Source organism: Ovis canadensis, chromosome 9 (genome assembly GCF_042477335.2).
Source record: "Ovis canadensis isolate MfBH-ARS-UI-01 breed Bighorn chromosome 9, ARS-UI_OviCan_v2, whole genome shotgun sequence".
Lineage (NCBI taxonomy): Eukaryota > Metazoa > Chordata > Mammalia > Artiodactyla > Bovidae > Ovis > Ovis canadensis.
The window spans coordinates 33,128,188-33,148,209 of record NC_091253.1 but is presented as its reverse complement, the minus strand read 5'-3'; the positions used below and the strand labels follow the sequence as shown (position 1 = coordinate 33,148,209).

The following is a 20,022-nucleotide window of genomic DNA, read 5'->3' as shown; positions in this document are numbered from 1 at the left end:
ACACGACTGAAGTGGCTTAGCATACATTCTAATCTGTGTCTATAAACATATCTGTGTTTATGTAGACATCCTATATCTAACTATATTGGTGTGCTCCGTCACTCAGTAGGGTCCAACTCTCTGCAGCCCCCTGGACTGTAGCCCACCAGCCTCCTTTGTCCATTGAATTTTCCAGGCAAGACTACTGGAGTGGGTTGCCATTTCCTGCTCTAGGGCATCTTCCCAACCCAGGGATTGACTGAATGTGTCTGTTGAGTCTCCTGTATTGGCAGGTGAATTTTTTTTACCAGTAATGCCATGTGGGATGCCCCAAAGGCACACACTCTAGTGAGCTTAACAAATACATGCTAACGTCTCCTACTCTAAGCCTTTACCTACGGATCATCCTAGCCTTTTCTCTTTGTCTGTAACCTCTTCTGGACCAACAATGAGAAACCTGACTCTCACAGTCCATTAACTTACAGTGCCCGTAAACTGCGGCTCAAGTTGTTCACACATATGTCCATGAGAAAAATCTTTAGCAGCTGAAGTACAGTTCTTTTTATGCTTAGTTCTAGAGCCCACGAATCCCCCAAACTCCTTAGGAAACCCCCTAAGCTGCTTAAGAAAACCCTGTCTTTTCTCTGCACCCCCTTCAGTAAGGCTGTTTCGCACTTTTAATACAGGTATAATCTTTATCATAGTCTTACTTCATCATATATTAAGGCCATTCTTTGGGCTGTAAAGTTTATGGGATTTGACAGATTCATAGTGTCATATATACACCATTACAGTATCATAGTGAATAGTGTCACCACCCTGAAAACATCTCCTGGCTTCACCAATGCAATAATGCTCTTCCCCTTTACTCTCCATATAATATCCTCTCTTCTTTTGCATGCTGTCTTATTTTAAATGAGCATTTTATATGATTTCACTTTGTTTCCTTTCTTAGTGTATCAATTTTATTTGTTAAAAAATTTTTTTTAAAATATTTGCTCTAGAGTTTACAATGGTTTACCTTCAAATTGGACTTCCCTGGTGGCTCAGTGGTAAAGAATCTGCCTGCTAATTCAGGAGACACAGGTTTGATCCCTGGGTTGGGAAGATTCCCTGGAGAAGGAAATGACAACCCACTCTAGTAGTCTTGCCTGGGAAATCCCACGGACAGAGGAGCCTTGTGGGCTACGGTCCAGGGGGTCACAAAGAGTCGGACACCACTTCGTGACTAAACGACACCACCAGCAACAGCCTTCAAATTACACTGTAGCACTTCAGGGGTAATGCTTGTACCTTAAAGCATTCCCAGTTCCTCCCTCACATGCCTTATCATGCTGCAGTCATTCATTTTGCTCATCTATATTTATAACCACTAAATACATCGTTAATATTGTCACTTCAAGCAGTTATCTTTTAGATCAATTAAGAATAGGAAAAAAATTTTAACTTCATTTATTTCTCTTCTGATTCTCTTCCTTTCTCTGTAGATCAAGTTTCTGACCTACATCGTTTTCCTCCTGATTGAAAAACTTTTTTCTTTTTTTAAAAAAAGCTTTAAAAATATTTATTCCAGGGAAGGTCACATAGAAATGCACATTTTGTTTGTCTGATAAAATCTTCAGTTCTCTTTCGCTTTTGAAGCATATAGAATTCTAGGTGGGTGACTTTTTCTTTCAACACTTTAAGTATTTCATTTTTCATTCTCTTCATGCTTGCATGGTTTCAGACACGAAGTATGGTGTATTTCTTCCTGTTCTTCTGTAGGTAAGTAGTAACTCCCCTATCCTCACCACTCCGGCCTTCTATGAAGACTTTTTCTTTTTCTTCAGTTTTCTGCAATTTGAATATGACATACTTAAATGTGCTACTTATTTATTTGGTTATTTATTTACTGTCTAGTGTTCTCTAAAGTTCCTGGTTCTGTGATTTGGTGTCTGTCATTAACTTAAGAAAATCTTCAGCCGTTATTACTTCAAAGATTTTTCCTGCTCAGATCTTCTTTCATCTCTTTCTGGTATTCTGATTATGCATAAGTTACACTTTTTGGAATTGTCCCAAAGTCCTTGGATGCTTTGATCTTTATTATTATTTTTTTTCATTTCATTTTTCTGTTTGCTTTGCAATTTGGGAAGTTTCTGCTGACCTATATTCAAGCTCACTGATTCTTTCCTTGGCCTTGTTGAATCTATTGATGAGCCCATCAAAGACATTCATTATTTCTGTTATGGTGTTTTTGAGTTCTAGTGAGTTTCTTTTTGACTTTTTCTTAGAACTTCTATCGTTTCTTGAACCATGTCTACTTTTCCCCATTGAACCCTTGGCATGTAGCAATAGTTATTTCAAGCTCTCTTTCTGATAATTTCAACAGACCTGGTTCTGATGATTGTTTGTCTCTTCTTCCCTTTGGTATGCCTTGTAGTTTTCTGTTGAAAACTGGTCCTATTGTTTCAGGTCATATTGTTTCACTGTTTACTGAGGTGAACAGACCTTCACTGTGAGGATTCATTAACGTATTAATCAGGCTCAGGGGTGGGCCGTGTGGAGTGCCGTATCTATAGGCACCAGTGGCTCCAGGCTCTTCTCATTTCCTTGTGTTTGTCTCTTCTCTTGAACTGAGCTCCCCTAAGTATTCATTGGGCTTCCCTGGTGGCTCAGGCGGTAAAGAATTCGCCTGCAGCGCAGGAGACCCAGGCTTGATCCCTGGGTTGGGAAGGTCCCTTGAGGAAGGGAATGGCAGCCCAGTCCAGTATTCTTGCCTGGAGAAGCCCACTTATCAGAAAGAGCCTGGGTCTCACAGTTCTTTCTGTCATAGTCCTCGAATAATACACTGGATTCTTGATGCGGTGATAAGGTATGGGAGATAGGGCTCTGCCAATCCTTTAAATCTCCTTTTTGATTTTAAAAACATTCTTCCTTTGCACCTTCTATTTCTCTTAAGGCATTATGTGCTCCATTTATTTGGCTTATGTTTCCTCATATTAAATCTTCATTTCTGAAATGTACCTTTCTTTTATTTCCTTTTTGAGCACTCATCCCAAATTTCTAAGTTTTTTTCTAATTCCGATTTATGTTGTTACAGGCTGCTTTGAATCACATTAAGGGTTTCAACTGGTAGGTTAAAATTTTGGTATCTATTGTAAGCATGTCTTTTGGAGTGTCGTTGCCAGTAAGGATATCAATCTATTTTTACTTTATTATTGAAGTATAGCTGAAGAGTTGACTCATTGCAAAAGACCCTGATGCTGGGAGGAACTGGGGGCAGGAGGAGAAGGGGACGACAGAGGATGAGATGACTGGATGGCATCACCGACTCGATGCACATGAGTTTGGGTGAACTCTGGGAGTTGGTGATGGACAGGGAGGCCTGGCATGCTGCGATTCACGGGATCACAAAGAGTCGGACACGACTGAGCTACTGAACTGAACTGAACTGATAGCTGATTTACAACATTGTGTTAATTACTGCTGTAGAGCAAAGTGCTAATCTACTTTTAATTCTTTTTCTTATAATAGCTTCGTATGGGATTGCTGCCAATACATTTTTTTGCTAATTTTTGTTCTACACAAATTTTGCTAATTACACAAAAATTAGCAACAAAATGTATTGGTGGCAATCCCATACAAAGCTATTATGAGAAAAAAAGAATTTATAAAGAAGTATGGGTTGGGATAGTTGTTGTTGTTGTTTTTAACTCCATAGAGTTTTCTTGTCTTTTAAAAAAGATTTACTTTATTTTGGCTGTGCTGGGTCTTTGTTGCTGCACATGGTCTTCCTCTGGTTGCAGTGATCGGGGTCTATTCTTTGTCATGGCACATGGGCTTCTCATTGCAGTGGCTTCTCTTGTAGAGGATCACAGGCTTCAGGTGCATGAGCTTCAGTAGTTGCAATATGCGGGCTCAGTGGTTGTGGCTCGTGGGTTCTAGAGTATAGGCTCAGTAGTTGTGGTGCACAGGCTTAGTTGCTCCATTGCATGTGGAATCTTCCTGGACTGGGGATCAAACCTGTGTCCCTTGCATTGCAAGGTGGATTCTTAACCACTGAGCCACCGGGGAAGCCCCCACAGAGCTTCCTTTAGCTGTTTTCATATAGCATTCAAAACTTCATCCCTTATCTTATTCACTTTAGCCCTTACTGTGAGTAATTTTAATCCTATTCACACAGGGCCCTGTCCTGGGAGGGGGATTTGGTTGGTCAGTTTTAGGAGCTCACAGTGTCTAATGGTTGTAGCTCTTTGAACCTTAACTGTAAATCTTCATGCTCACCTGATGCTGGATTGGGCAAACCCCTTCCCATTTTCAATTGCTTCTGCAGTTTGGTCCATGGCACTTTCCCGTGGATAACTGTTGGCAATACTGGGACTCCTCTCTTCCTAGATCTGACAGATATCTGCTTGTTTCTTTCCAATTCCTTCCACACAGATACTGATATCACACCAGTCTTGGGGCTCTTGGGAGACTGTCATTCCCATTTTGAAATTTATGAGTTTATCACATTAATTCTGTTTGTTGCAAATATCGTCCTTGAGGTTTTTGGCTTTGCTATCTAGTTGCTCAGATACGTGGGAATTCTGAGAAATTCAGAAACATATAATTTCAGAGATGTACCACCATTTTCCAGGAATCCCCTTCCTCCTTTGTTGTTGTTCAATCGCTAAGTCATGTCCAACTCTTTTGACCCCATGGACTGCAGCACACCAGGCTCCTTTGCTCTCTACTATCTCCTGGAATTTGCTCAAATTCGTATCCATTGAGTTGGTGATGCCATCTAACCGTCTCATCCTCCACTGCCCCCTTTTCCTTTTGCCTTCAATCTTTCCCAGCATCAGGGTCTTTTCCAATGAGTTGACTCTTCGCATCAAGTGGTCAAAGATGATTCAGCTTCAGCATCAGTCATTCCAGTGAATATTCAGGGTTTATTTCTTTGAGGACTGACTGGTTTGATTCTTTCTCCTTCAGTTCAGTTCAGTCGCTCAGTCATGTCCAACTCTGCAACCCCATGAATCGCAGCACGCCAGGCCTCCCTTGTCCATCACTAACTCCCGGAGTTCACCCAAACTCATGTGTATTGAGTCAGTGATGCCATCCAGCCAACTCATCCTCTGTAGTCCCCTTCTCCTCCTGCCCCCAATCCCTCTTTTTCCTTATATCCCGCTAATCAGGAAAAGGTCAAGCATTGCCATGCCCTGGAGTCAAACATCTTTCTTTCACAGAATCATGCTATAACCTTCCTCAAAAACCTTCATAGGGTCTCCTTGCTCCCAGATTCAATTATGAAATTCCTTAATATAGCATGTTGACATTGAATTCCTGCTGGTTACCTCCCTATTTAGCCATAGCTCCCACCAAATCCTTGTACAAATGCTTTACTCTAGAGTCTTCCACTTACTCACTGTGCTACGAGGTCATTCACATCCCTGGGCTTTTTCCTGCACTGTTTTCTAAACTGGGAACACCCTTTCACTCTTTTTCCCTCATCCTGCTCAGCTCAAAACATCAACCCTTCTGCCAACTTTCTTTAAACCACCTAGGCAGAATGAATCACTGATTTTGGCACAAAGCAGTTAAGTATTTAAAAGCACAGACTGTCTCTGTTCAAATCCAGCTTCATCACTATATGGATGGGGATTAGAATGCTGCCTCACTTATTGGTTATTTTTGAGTCTTTATTGAGATAATCTGTGTGAAGGATTTAGCACATAATAGATGCTCAGCAACTGGAAGCCATTATTAATGTCTCTCTTTCTCACTAAATTACATCTTAGAAGATGCAGACTTCCTCCTGCAGAATGATACCATCTTGAGGGGCCAGAGAGCATTGCCTGTACTAGACATTTAACTAATATTTGTTGATGTTATTTTTAACCAAGCAACATGGGGAAATTCCTGGCAAGTTTAGGGGGAAGGGAATTTATCTGAAAAAAGAGGCAAGTGTTACCTTCCAGTACAGGAGATAGCAAAAAACATGGCCATTGGATGAATCTAGAACTAGATTCAAATGCTGGCTCTTGCACCTGTAACCTGTATGGTGCAAGTCTGTGTCTAATAGTGTTAAGATTCCAGGCTGTGGAATCTGGTTTGCATCTAAGATGTAACATTTTTTAACTGTGAGATGTTAGGCAGCTCTATTCACTACTCTGAGCCTCAGTTTTCTCCTTTTTAAGTGGGGATAATAACAGTACCTACCCCATAGGGTTGTCATGAGAATTAAATGTGTTGGTATATGTAAAGAATTTGGACCAGGGAATGGCCACATGTATTTGATTGTAGTATTATGAAAGTGTCAGTTCTGCTGACCCTGCAAGCTAGGATATTCTATCTATGAACAATAAAGATGCAGTTAACAAAGGGACCCGTTAATGGTGATGGAGGGATTTATACTAACTCTCTGCATTCATGAGTGCCATGTCAAATAAGAGGGGACCCTATGTTGATTTTTGTTGTTGTTTTTACTGAGGTTGGGAAAAAGCTCTTGCCTTGGGAGAGTAATGAGGTTATTATGCAGAGTGAGACAACCAAAACAGACCCTGCTGTCATCAAATGTTTGGCTATGAATCCGAGATCCTGTTATTTCAAATTCCAATCCCTTGTAAAGGTCAGTGGCTGGCTCCAGGTGAGGGCCCGTCAGCTCTCAGAGACATTGCATCTGATAACTCAGTCCTTTCATATTTACCTTGAAGAAGGAAGCAAGCTTTGTATTGCCGTGATAAATAGAAGAACGATAAACGCACAGACCAAGTTTGATTTGAATACTTCATCCCTCATTTGAGAATACTGTAATTAAAAAAAAAAAGGGAGAATGAATTACATTGCAGCAGATTTGGGCTCTTGGAAGAGTTAAGTTTTTAACCAGTGTTTGGAGTCAGGGGGAAACAACAAGAAAAGATAAGGCATTTCAATATATAAATATATGTATATATATTTGACATTAAGAGGCATCCATATGTTAATAAATCTTTGCGGGCATTACCTCCATCCCTCCCACCAGCCTTCCAGTGAGAGCCCAGGGGTGAATACGATCTCCTTTATAGCAAAAGGGAGCCGATTTCCTTTATAGCAAAAAGGAATGGGAGAGGGACTTTGCATGAACTTATAAATCACTTCTCCTCCTTCCTCTGAACTCACATCATCTGAACAAAACAGCAGAGCACACATCCATATACGTAGCAAATCAAATCCACATGGACTTCCTTCATGAGTAAACGTTAAGTCATTCAAGGATCTTGCTCTTGGGGACACAAGGAAATTTTTGACCATAGAGTCCTTCTGCCTCCCTTTTTCATGAAAACTATTGAAAAAATAAATTCATGGAGTCTTAGAGCAGAAAATGGCCAAGAAAATCTCCAGCAAGGGTAGTCCTTTCATTTCATACAAGAGCAACCAAGACTGATGGACCAATATGCTTGATTGCCCTTCTGTTGTCTGCTCGAGGTGGCCCTGGGGAACAGTGCTAACTTTATTTTGATTATCCAGAGTACTCAGTAATTTCATTGTCCACCCTTAAAAGCTTCTGGAAGGTCAGCACTGAACGTGTATATACTTGTCTTAGTCCTGCCTAGTTTCCTGAACTGTCTTTGAGTCACTAAACTGAGGAATAATCCAATTCCTTCAGAAGGAAGAAAGGATTTTTTAAAACTGAAAAAGATTTTAAAGTTAGCCTACAGCCAAGTCCCTTTTCTTGTCTTAATGCCAGAGAGGTCTACTAACCACCACAGATCACATAGCACACAACATTTTGAGGGGTGGGAACAGAAAGCTAAGTCTGACTTTGCAATGTCTTTGATCCCCAATTTGAATTTCACCATGATTTTATGAAGGAAGCCAGTAAATAGAGTTCTCATGCTCTATGTCCCTAATACTAACAGAAGACTTGCTTGGGTCAATGAAATCATAAAATTAGTCAAACTTGCTGTTGGTATGGGAGTCCAGTCCCTGGTAACATGATTTTTATTCTCTTGCCTACTCCTTGGTGTGGTCTAGGTTTTAGCCTGAACTTGCTGCTTGGTGTCATGGCTGTGACTTGGAGAGTGGGAATGACCCGTAGTTAGTGAGCTCCATGGTGTAGCCACCAATGCAGCTTAGAAACTGCATATTCATTGCTGTCAGAGGGCAATATTTTTTCTGCTCACTGGTGCTGAGTCCTCTGCCTGCTTGCTGACAATCTGCTCCATACCTAGAGGTGAACATGTCCCTGAAAAATCACGCAACATCTCCACTCTTGATAAAATGATAGAAAACTCATGTTACTGACAGTTTTCCAGAGCACTGCCTAAGAACAGGGCACCATCAGAGAGACCCACACATACCAGCCTGAAAATAAGACTTAGCCACAAAGCAGTTTATTCAAAGAACGATGAATGTCTGAATTCTTTCTAACAATCAGTTGCACAAGATCTAATTATTCTCTGTTGACTGATTTCAAACCAACTTGGTTATATAGATTTGATAATGAGATTCTAAAAACAACAATAATAATTTTTCTTGTATATAATCCCCCATAATGGCAGAAAGCAAAGAGAAACTAAAGAGCCTCCTGATGAAGGTGAAAGAGGTGAGCGAAAAAGCTGGCTTAAAACTCAACATTTAAAAAACTAAGATCATGGCATCCAGTCCCATCACTTCATGGCAAATAGATGGGAGAAAATGGAAACAGTGACAAAATTTATTTTCTTGGGCTCCAAAATCACTGTGGACAATGACTGCAGCCATTAAATTTAAAGACTCTTGCTCCTTGGAAGAAAAGCTATGGCAAACCTAAACAGCATATTAAAAAACAGAGACATCACTTTGCTGACAAAGGTCCATATAGTCAAAGCTATGGTTTTTCCAATAGTCATGTACAGTTGAGAGAGCTGGGCCATAAAGAAGGCTGAGTGCTGAAGAATTATGCTTTGAAACAGGTGCTAAAGTAGACTCCTGAGAGTTCCCTGGACCTCAAGGAAATCAAACTAGTCAGTCGGAAACCAACCCTTGAATATTCATTGGAAGGGCTGATGCAGGAAGCTGGAGCTCCAATACTTTGACCACCTGATGTGAAGAGCCGACTCACTGAAAAAGACCCTGATGCTGGGAAGATCGGGGGCAGGAAGAGAAGGGGTCAGCAGAGGATGAGATAGTTGAAGGGCATCACTGACTCAGTGAACATGAGTTTGAGCAAGCTTATTTTCTTCAGATGGCAAGTTGGTTGGTGATAAAGTAGGAGGACTTACTTGGCCCCCAGATCCTCCACTCTGTCAGTGCTTCACAGTGAACAAAGCCAATTCCTTTTAACCTCAGTTTTCTTATCTGTCAAATGGGGGAATGAATATAATTCATAGATTTTGCAAAGCTGTTCCATTTTACTGTATTTTGTTATGCTAGAATTTAATAATAACTTCTATCTTTTCATGTTTGAACTCCAGTGCTTAGCACAGGTCATAGAAAGGAAGAAACTTATAAGATTTGTGAAGATGATACCAATTAAATATAAAATATTGGTTTCATAATGGAGTGCATTGTTACTTTGGAAATGCAAAGGAGACAAAACTGTGGAAAGAACATCCCTAATTGGCTTAGAATGAGAGGGTGCTGAGGCTGAGTGGTGATTCATTTCACTTCCTCTTGACTTGTGAAGATCTGAGCACTCTGGTTCACAGCTATATTAAGTTACACGTATTCTCCTTCCTGCCATAGTTAGACTCTTTATCTTGCCTCCTCTCTGTCCTCACTTGGCCCCACTTACTCTTTTATGTCTTAGTGGTGAGCATGGCATAAGTTAGAGGTAGACTACCAGGATTTGAATCCCAGCTTCAACACTTACGAGCAACGTAACCTTGGACAAATTTACCAAGTTTTCCACGTCACAGTTTCCTCACCCAGAAAAAGTGGACAATAATAAAAGCTATCTCGCGTGGGTTGCTGGGAGGATGAAACGAGCTGATATATGTAAAGTGCTTAGAGTCACGCATATAGCACGTGGTAACCTCATTAATTATTTACTGTAATCAATGAATTATATGTATTTTACTGCTATACAGTGAGTCCCCTACATACAAATGAGTTCCTTTCCAAGACCCTAAGTCCAGTTTGTTCATAAGTCCAACAAAGGTAACCTAGGTAACTAACATAATCGGCTATATAGTATTATACTGTAATAAGCTGATAGTACTTCTCACAAAAATAGCATGCAACAAACAAACAAACACAGAAAATAAAGAATACATTTTCAATCTTCAGTACCTTGAAAAGTACAACAGCTGGCATACAGGGGCTGGCATCGAGTGAACAGACAACAAGAGTTACTGACTGGAGGAAAGAGAGGATGTGGGGGATGGTGGAGCTGAAGGGTCATCAGGACTAGGAGACAGAGGACAAGCTGCAAGTTCACTGCCCCCTGACATTGAAGAACATATATTTGCATCTTTGAAAGTTCTCAACATAAACACTCCTGTGTAAGGGACTTACTGCATTTGTTACATTTTCCAACAAGTATTGCTTTCTAGAATGCTGTCTTCCATTTTTCTGTACAAAATTGTACCTTGTATTCAGTAGGGTGCCCCAAAATGTTGCTGACTGATGGGTCCATCATGTTAGAAAGGATTCTTCTAAGGGGAATTACAATCTCCTATGTGATCTTTTGTCTTAGAAAAAGACTTCTGTCTTTACTCCTCCCTTTGCCTCCTATAAGATCTTTCACCAAAGGGGTAGAATTCTCCCTTCTCTGGGCACCTTTGGAAAAGGTGTCCTGTAATTCACTGAGTCCTTGATCTATAAGAGGACTTGGCCACTGCATTAAAAATGAAGAACTTGAGATCAGATGTGGAAAAGGCCTAGTCAAAGTCAATCAGGTGGTTGGTGGCAAAGTTCTGACAACAAGCCACATCTCCTGGCTCCTAGCGGAGTTTTTGCTCCTCTACACCACTGTCTTTGGACAGGAAATGCCCTGAAGACAGTAACTGAGCTAACTGTAGATGGGATTAATACCCATTAAAAAGGCCATAATACTTGGAACAAATTACAGATGCTTCCTTTGAGAGCTTGGATTAGAATTTTGGTAGCCCTTTGTATAATCAAAATTCTAATCCAAGCTCTCAAAGGAAGCATTTGTAATTTGTTCCAAGTATTATGGCCTTTGTATCCAGGTGTTCCACACCAGCAGATTCAACCAACCACAAATCAAAAATATTTGTGAAAAAAAAAATTTCCAGGAAGTCCCCCAAAGCAAAACTTGAATTTGCTACTCACTGGCAATTATTTACATAGTATTTACACTTTATCTGCAACTATTAACATGGCATTTGAATTTTAAGTAAATTAGACATGATTTGAAGTATATGAGAGGATGTGTGTAGATTATGTGCAAATACTATGTCACTGTATGATCTTGGTACCTATGGTCCTGAAATCAATGCCCTGCAGTAGAAAGGGACAACTGTACTATTATTTTTCAATGTGTAGGGATTTTGTTGATTCAGGAAACAGTTCAGAAAAGGGCCAAAATCTAGTATAACAAATTGAATAATAATAAGTAGGCAATATCCTAAGTGCTTCTTGTGGATGATCTCATTTAATTATCATGACAATACTTTTAAGAAGATCGTATTTATCATATCCCCATTTTGCAGATAATGAAACTGAAAATTAGAATTACTGAGTAACACAAGCAGGACCTCACAGATTGTAAAGAGGGAATCCAGACTGTTTGACCCCAAAGTTCAAGGTCTAAAGAAAGTGAAGTAACTTAGTCATATCCGACTCTTTGCGACCCCATGGACTGTAGCCCACCAGGCTCCTCCTTCCACGGAATTTTCTAGGTAAGAGTACTAAAGTGGGTTGTCATTTCCTTGTCTAGGGGATCTCCCCAACCCAGGGATCAAATCCAGGTCTCCCACATTGTGGGAAGACGCTTTACTGTCTGAGCCACCGGGTAATCCCATATTATGTCAGGGAAGTGTGCAATTTCCTCAGTTCTGTCTCATCACAACAAAAATTTGAAGCAATGGACCAGCACTGCAGCCCTCGGACAGACCATGTCACAGCTCTCAGGCAGATCAGTGTTACAGCTCCGTGTTACAGCTCAGTTTTATTTAGAAAATAAAGAAAAATACATCCTTGAGGCGTGAGGGCATGACGACCCAAAAGACAGGAAGAGAAGAGAGAGAGAGAGAACAAGAGCGAGAGAGGCAGAGAGAGAGAGACAGAAAGAGACCGAGAGAGCGAGCGGGCGAGCGAGAGACCCCGGCCCTTTGGCTCCTCTTACTGTGCGTTTTTTCTCCTCCCCTGGGCTTGCCCTGTGTGAACTGGGCTAGCCGGGAGTGCTGTTTGTGCTACCTGAAGTCCTCACTCCAGTCCTCGGACCATCCTTTGTTCTATTTTCGGGGGCTTTTCCCTTCCTTGTCTTTTAGCCACTTTCCTGGACTCCTTTTTCCTCTTCTAACTACCTAACATTTATCTGCTGAGACTTTGCTGTTTTTAAGATTAAAATCATCTTCACAAGATGAATGATCATATTTCAGTGATGTGGTTTACAATACAAAGAAAGAAAATATATCAAAAATTTGAGTCTATGTAAATCTTCATTAGAATGAAAGTGAAGCATGATCTGGGCAAAGAATGGACCTTAAAACACTTCATGAATCAGTCTAATACATTGGCACTGCTGCATTTTCATGATTGATTTATGCATTCTCCTCACAAAGCAAAGCAAAATAAAGAACCCTTTTCCTAAGGCCTAAATGGGTGAATGAATAACAGGGAAGAAAATAAAAGATACAGTGGATTTTATTAAATGCAACAGAATAAGAGGGACCACCACCTTCAAATAATTTAAAAAATGTTTTAAAAATGAAAATTTCCTACTTGATTTGATTAGGTTGGAACTTGGGTTCCCTTCCAAGGAAGTAGAGCAGGAAAAATTTGTGTTCCATTTTGTTCATTGTCTGTGGATGTTGGCCCTGCATTCTCTTGAAAGGCATAATCATAAATGAACTCAGAGCCATCAGAACCTATGACTTCCTAGATCTTTCATAAGGAAGCTTGGAACTGAAGTGTGATCACACAAGGAAAAGCCCATTCAGTATTCTTCATCTACAGAGATATGACTAGGGAAGTTAGCTTGCAGAGGTGATGGACAGAGTTTCTAGTTTTTATGTTTCTTTGCCTGACTCAGGCCTGGAAAATCATCCTAGGTGGGTCAGAGGGAAATCACCCCACTCTGCTAGATTCTCTAATTTGTCGTTGTAGTTGCTGTTCAGTTGCTAAGTTTTGTTTGACTTTTTGTGACCCCATGGACTGCAGGACACCAGGCTTCCCTATCCTCTACTATCTCCTGGAGTTTGCTCAACCTCATGTCCACTGAGTCGGTGATACCATCCAACCATCTGATTCTCTGTCGAACCCTTCTCCTTTTCTTCCTGCCCTAAATCTTGCCCAGAATTAGAGTCTTTCCCAGTGATTTGGCTCTTTGCATCAGGTGACCAAAGTATCGGAGCTTCAGATTCAGTATCAGTCCTTCCAGTGAATACTCAGAGTTGATTTTCTTTAGGATTGACTGGTTTGATCTCCTTGCTGTTGAAGGGACTCTCAAGAGTCTTCTCCAGCACCACAGTTCAGAAGCATCCATTCTTCAGCATTCAGCCTTCTTTATGGCCCAACTCTCTCATCTGTACATGACTGCTGGAAAAACCATGGTTTTGAATATACAGACCACTTACACATCTGAAAAGTGATGTCTCTGCTTTTAATGTGCCATCAAGTTTTGTCACAGCTTTTATCCCAAGGAGCAGTTTTGACTATGAGCCAAAAGGTACTTACTAAATTCTTACATCTCTACAAGATGTAGCTGCTGCTGCTGCTGCTGAGTCGCTTCAGTCATGTCTGACTCTGTGAGACCCCATAGACGGCAGCCCAGGCAAGAACACTGGAGTGGGTTGCCATTTCCTTCTCCAATGCATGAAAGTGAAAAGTGAAAGTGAAGTCACTCAGTCGTGTCCAACTCATAGTGACCCCTTGGACTATAGCCTACCAGGCTCCTCCATCCATGAGATTCTTCAGGCAAGAGTACTGGAGTGGGTGTAGAGGACACTTCAAACCAAAGCAATAATCTAGTTAACTGTCCAAACTACAATGAGTTTTGTCTTTTTTTTTCCTTCATGTATTTATTTGGATTGAAAAATTGTGTAGGTGGAGTGGGGATTTTATTTGTCACCTTGATCTAACTTTGATGAATGCTGATTTTACTTGGCAAAACTTCAGAAATGAGCCATTAACTCCTACTGGAACATTTCCAGTGATGAAATCAGCCCCTCAGTTGACAGCCCATTCCATCTTTGAAGAAATCTAGTTTAAAGAAAGACAGTTTTCTAGCACATCCCTCACTAATATAAATTAATATGTTAAGACTCTCAACTGAGACAATCTGCTCATTTTGTACAAATGAACTAAAGAATGCAACCTCCATTCTATTGTTGAATCCATGCATTGTGAAACCTGGCACTGACTAGAGCACTCTTAAATTAGATCATTTGGGTGAAAGACATACTTACAGTAAAAACCAAGAAACTAATTTTCAGTCCTTTCATATTTTGAAATAGACTCTATTTCCTATCTTGGTGTCTAACCAAATCATTACCAGGAACAGTTCTATGAGGGGCAGGTGTATCTGAGGAATGTCTCATTGGTATACTTCTTCCTAAGAGACTTGACCTTCAAACACAAGTGGGCTCCTCATCCTTTAACAAAGTCACAAGGAATCATGCTAATGAGTATTTAAGATGGACAGCTTCAGAAGTGTGAGACAGAGAGGATGCCACCCCAGGAATGACAGAAGATCTTTAATGATAACAGTATTGTGAATCTGTCTTGACAATGACCATGTATTATGGTCTTGCTTGGTGGCTCAGCTGGTAAAGAATCCACCTGCAATGCAGGAGACCTGGGTTCGATCCCTGGGTTGGGAAGATCTGGGTTTGATCCCTGGGTTGGGAAGATGCCCTGGAAAAGGGAATGGCTACCCCCTCCAGTATTCTAGACTGGAGAATTCCATGGACTGTATAGTTCATGGCGTCGCAAAGAGTCAGACATGACTGAGCGGCTAAGCACACAATGTGTTATGGTCTTCCTGGGGAGGGAGATGGATTGCCATATGAGAATTCCAAGTCAAACTTCTACAAAGCTTACAACCCACCATTCTCCCAGCTCACCCTTCTTCAAACCTCCCATTTTGGGGAGGAAAGACTCTTCCTTTCTTGAGGACCCAGTCACCCAAGACGTGGTGAGGGGATGAGAATGATAACTGCTTCTTGACTTTTTGCCCAGAAGCCTGTAGTTTTAGATGATGCTTATATCCACACATAAAGCATCCGATTACTTTTAAAGACTGAGATGATGACCTTTAGGTTGAAATCATAACTGTACCATTCTACACTAGACTATTACGGATGAAATCGGTACTCCTGACTCTGAAAATGCTGGCTTTGTGGCACTGGAGCTCGCTAATTGATCTGATAAAAGACACACAAGTGACACAGTCCTTGATCTCATTTGACCTCCTAGAGGGTGTAGAAGTAGCAGAAATTTTACAAGATAATATCAAGAATGTAAAGGATTCTCACTTAGCTATTATTTGAATAGGAATGATTCCCACCCCCCCGCCCCAACCAAATATCTTTGAAATCTGTCCCTCTTACCTGAAGAAGGTGCTCTAAATATTCTTATTATTCTGAACCTTATTAGAGCAATAAAACTCAAGAATAACCTGAGGCTACAAAAGAGTAATTCCTTCAAAAACCAGAGACCACTTGGTTCAGTGTTCGTGTATCTCCCCTCTGCATCTAAATAAGAAATAGTGTACTTCAACACATTCTGAACATTTCCCAAAATAGACAAAAGCATTTTTTTCTCATTACTTAATCCCAGAATCCAACTTCTTAACAGATTTTTCATTCATTTACTTACCCTCCTCTGCTTTGCTGAAACTCCTTATTTTAGTTCACTCATTATAACTCCAATAGGAGTTTATAGAAAGAAGAAATATTTCAAAGTTTGTGACACATTTTCCTGAAATCTCTTAAGCCTTCAGTTAGCTTTGATTTTCTTTAAAAAGGATAGAGAAAACTGAGTGAAATTCTGAACAGATATAAGAATCAATTATACTGAGACAAAGGATTATATAAAGGTTTCTTTGTGTTACAAATCCTTGCTTTTAAGTGGTTAGTGAACATAATAAAAGTAATATTAAATGAATGTTTTGAAATATTCGGCACAGAACTCAGTTCATAGCAAGCACTATCTATGAGCTTCGGGTGTGTACTTGATTAGTATATACCTTACAAGGTTATGAATCTATGAAAGTCGTGACCCTAGTACCCTGAGATAGAAGACACATTAAGATTGCTCCTTACCACAGTTTTTAATGAAGTAGTTTCTCTAAAGCAGCTGTAGAAGTGTAAGATTTATTTTAAGTGAGGATGCAGCCTCACCCAGAATTGGACTGGCATAGAATTCACCAGAAGGACAGAGAAAAAATAACTATTGCATTTATTCAGACATCTATTATATGTGTATTACATCACCTGTAATTGCCTCATCTGATTTTTACAACATTCCAATGAAGGGCAGGTGGTATGATCACCATCATCTCACTGAGATCAAACACCTCTTTCTCCATCACCTAGCCAGTATCTAGCAGGAATTGGGTTAAAGTCATGTTTACTCAGTAAACAAGTTTATGTTCTTTCCTGTGTCTTTTAAGAAAGACCAAACACTTGTGAGCTTCCCTGGTAGTTCAGATGGTAAAGAATCTGCCTGCAATGTAGGAGACCTGGGTTTGATCCTGGGTTGGGAAGATTCCCTGGAGAAGGAAACAGCAACCCACTCCAATATTCTTGCCTGGAGAATCCTCATGGACAAAGGAGCCTGGTGGGCTACAGCCTGTGGGGTTGCAAAGAGTCGGACATGACTGAGCGACTTTCACTCACTCAAAAACTCATGAAATAAATGAAGCTTTTGCATGTACACAGGGGTGTCTTTCTATCAACTTGTTATTATCCAATTATGATCAGTAAGTTAATGAAGTCTCCACTGCACCTACACCTATTTTCAAAGTGGGACTTGAACCAATGTCTGTTTGACCCCCAAGCCTGAGCCCTTGGAAGGCCTATAGAGACATTCCTTCTAGGCTTACAGGACCTTCTGACGTGATCTGATCTCTGAAGGCATGAAGCAAGTGACTAGCCCATTTCAAAGTACAGCCAAGAATGGAGAAATGTGGCTGACAACTCAGGACAACAGAATCCCAGAAGAGTTTTCTCAAAATGTAGGTCCCTCTGCCAAATCAGAATCTTAGGGACAGAGAGATGGGCAGGGGCCTACATATTAAACAAGATCTTCAAGTTTGAAAACTATTAGCCTAGGACAAAGAGGCTTTTTATTGCTTAAATTTGCAAGGGTGACAAAGGAGGCCTTGATTTCTCAAAGAACAAATTTTGGAATTTAACAGGAAGATATTGGCATTGAAAGAAGGAAGGAATCTAATCGCCATCAATATGGTTTGATCTTTAACAGCACACTAAACATAAAACACCCTACATCAAAACATATATTTTCAATCAGTTTTGAAGTGTGCACTGAACGTATCTTAATCTTTATTCAAAATAAGGAAATTGCCTCATTTTGAGGTGGTCCTGATGTTTTTGTAACATCAAGTTGAGTGAAGTCACTCCAGTGACTATTTCCATGTGATTAAGCTCTCTTAAGGCACTAAAGTCTTTCTCTGGCCTAGAAACCAAAGTGCTGCTGCTGCTACGTCACTTCAGTCGTGTCCGACTCTGTGTGACCCCAGGGACAGCAGCCCACCAGGCTCCCCCGTCCCTGGGATTCTCCAGGCAAGAACACTGGAGTGGGTTGCCATTTCCTTCTCCAATGCATGAAAGTGAAAAGTGAAAGTGAGGTCGCTCAGTCGTGTCCGACTTTTAGCAACCCCATGGACTGCAGCCCACCAAGCTCCTCCATCCATGGGATTTTACAGGCAAGAGTACTGGAGTGGGGAGCCATTGCCTTCTCCAGAAACCAAAGTAATTGTAGTTAATTGCCTCCCATATCTAAGTTTCATTCAGACCCTTGTCCCAGAAGAGAAATAAGGGGTAGAGGCTGAGAAATATCACCTTTCTATAAGCGTTCTGGGATTAAGATCTTCATATATAAAGAATACTCACAAATCAATAAGACAGAAATGAGCATCACAATAAAAGAAGACAATTAAGACAAACATTCAAGTCACATAATTAAGACAAATGTGAAGATCACAAATGGGCTTTCCTCGTGGTTCAGAGGTTAAACCGTCTGCCTGCAATGCAGGAGATCCGGGTTCAATCCCTGGGTCAGGAAGATCCCCTGGAGAAGGAAATGGCAACCCATGCCTTCCTTATCTAAGTTTCATTCAGAGCCTTGTCCCAGAAGAGAAATAAGGGGTACAGGCTGAGAAATATCACCTTTCTATAAGTGTTCTGGGATTAAGATCTTCATATATAAAGAACACTCACAAATCAATAGGACAGAAATGAGCATCACAATAAAAGAAGACAATTAAGATGAACATTCAAGTCACATAATTAAGACAAATGTGAAGATCACAAAAGAAGAAATATAAAGACCAAAACACAAAACACATATACAGAAAGACATTCAACCTCAATAATATATTTTTTTAAATATGGCAGGAAGATGCTCCTTGTATCTTATCAAGTTGGTAATTTTTAGAAAGCATAGGCACAATTTTTGAGGGTTATTTCAGAATACACATCGAGTATTTTAAAATGTGCATTCTCTTGTACCCATTTTTGTGATTTTATCCCAAGAAAATAATTAAACATGGATGTATGATGTCACTATGACCCTGGTAATGGCAATGCAATTTATAATTTGCAATAGTTAAAAACTGAGGGAACAAAAGCAAAAGTAGTTAAAATATGCACTGGCATAGTATGCAGTTACAAAAAATATTTTGTAACTAAACATTTATTACTGTGGGGCAAAGTTCAAGTGAAGAATGCTTAACACTGTCTTACAAGGCATGATGTATAAATGGCCCTGTTTTAATAGAAACTTTGCACAGGTAAGTGTAAAGAATCACACTCATGGATGACTAGCGTGACACACGGCAAAATATTAACACTGGGCATTGCGGGTTGAGATCACAAGAGATGTCATTTTCTTTGTTTCTTCACTTTCACTTTTCACTTTTATATGCTTGGTATAAGCTTTTGCTAGGGCAAATGCATTACCTTTTTTAGGAAAAAAATTCATATATATTAGAAGAAAAAACCCAATATGACTGACAGCATGTGACAAACACCATGATTCCTACATCTCTTTATCACAGTTCTATTTTTTTTTTTCGCCCCTGAGATCTATAAGCTCCATTTAGGAAATTTTAGCCGGAAATTAAAGACAGGCAGAGAATTCTTTAGTGGAGGGAACCTTAGATGACTGGATAAGGGCTCTACCCCCATTCTGGAGTCTTCCCAGAAATCTCATGTGGTTGCAGGGGAGTGAAGATGTTGAGAATCACTACTTCTAACCAGGCCAAGATCTAAGCCTGGGGTCACATGACGTGTCACCTGTGTGATTTTTGAGTGACTGGAGCTGCTATTTATCATTACATCGAGAAAACGGACGTAAACTGGGCAAACCAGGACGTGTGTTCATCAAGACCTTCGGGAATTCACAGCCTCAAAGCACTGACAGCTGAAAGCTACCAGGAGCTGCCCAACTATCTCATTTCACAGGTGAGAAAACCTGAGGACAGAGAAGGAAAGTGTGCCATTCAAACTTGGCTAAGACACAGGAGTCACGAACACACTTTCTGAAGCTTAACTCGGAAGATTCCTCTGTGTGGACATCCTGTGAACCACCATGAGATGACATGGCAGGGAGTAAGCAGGACATTACAATCTTTTCTCCTGGAACTCCGCTGTCAAGAGTCAGACCAAAAGCAACCCATGTCTTTTGGCTCTTAGGATTCACAACATATAGCTTGAGGCCAGTTGCAGGGGTGAGGCAATCTCCTCA

The 20,022-nt window shown here is 40.5% G+C and overlaps 1 protein-coding gene across 4 annotated transcripts in view; it reads right to left on the bottom strand.

Annotated features, from left to right (window-relative positions):
* ADCY8 (adenylate cyclase 8) overlaps positions 1-20,022 on the bottom strand; it is a 233,412-nt gene that overhangs the window by 63,390 nt on the left and 150,000 nt on the right. For all 4 annotated transcript variants that reach the window (XM_069600951.1, XM_069600950.1, XM_069600952.1 and 1 more), the window contains one exon: positions 6,650-6,750. In XM_069600951.1, coding sequence (XP_069457052.1) covers positions 6,650-6,750 — 101 coding nt within the window. The remainder of the gene's footprint in view (positions 1-6,649; positions 6,751-20,022) is intronic.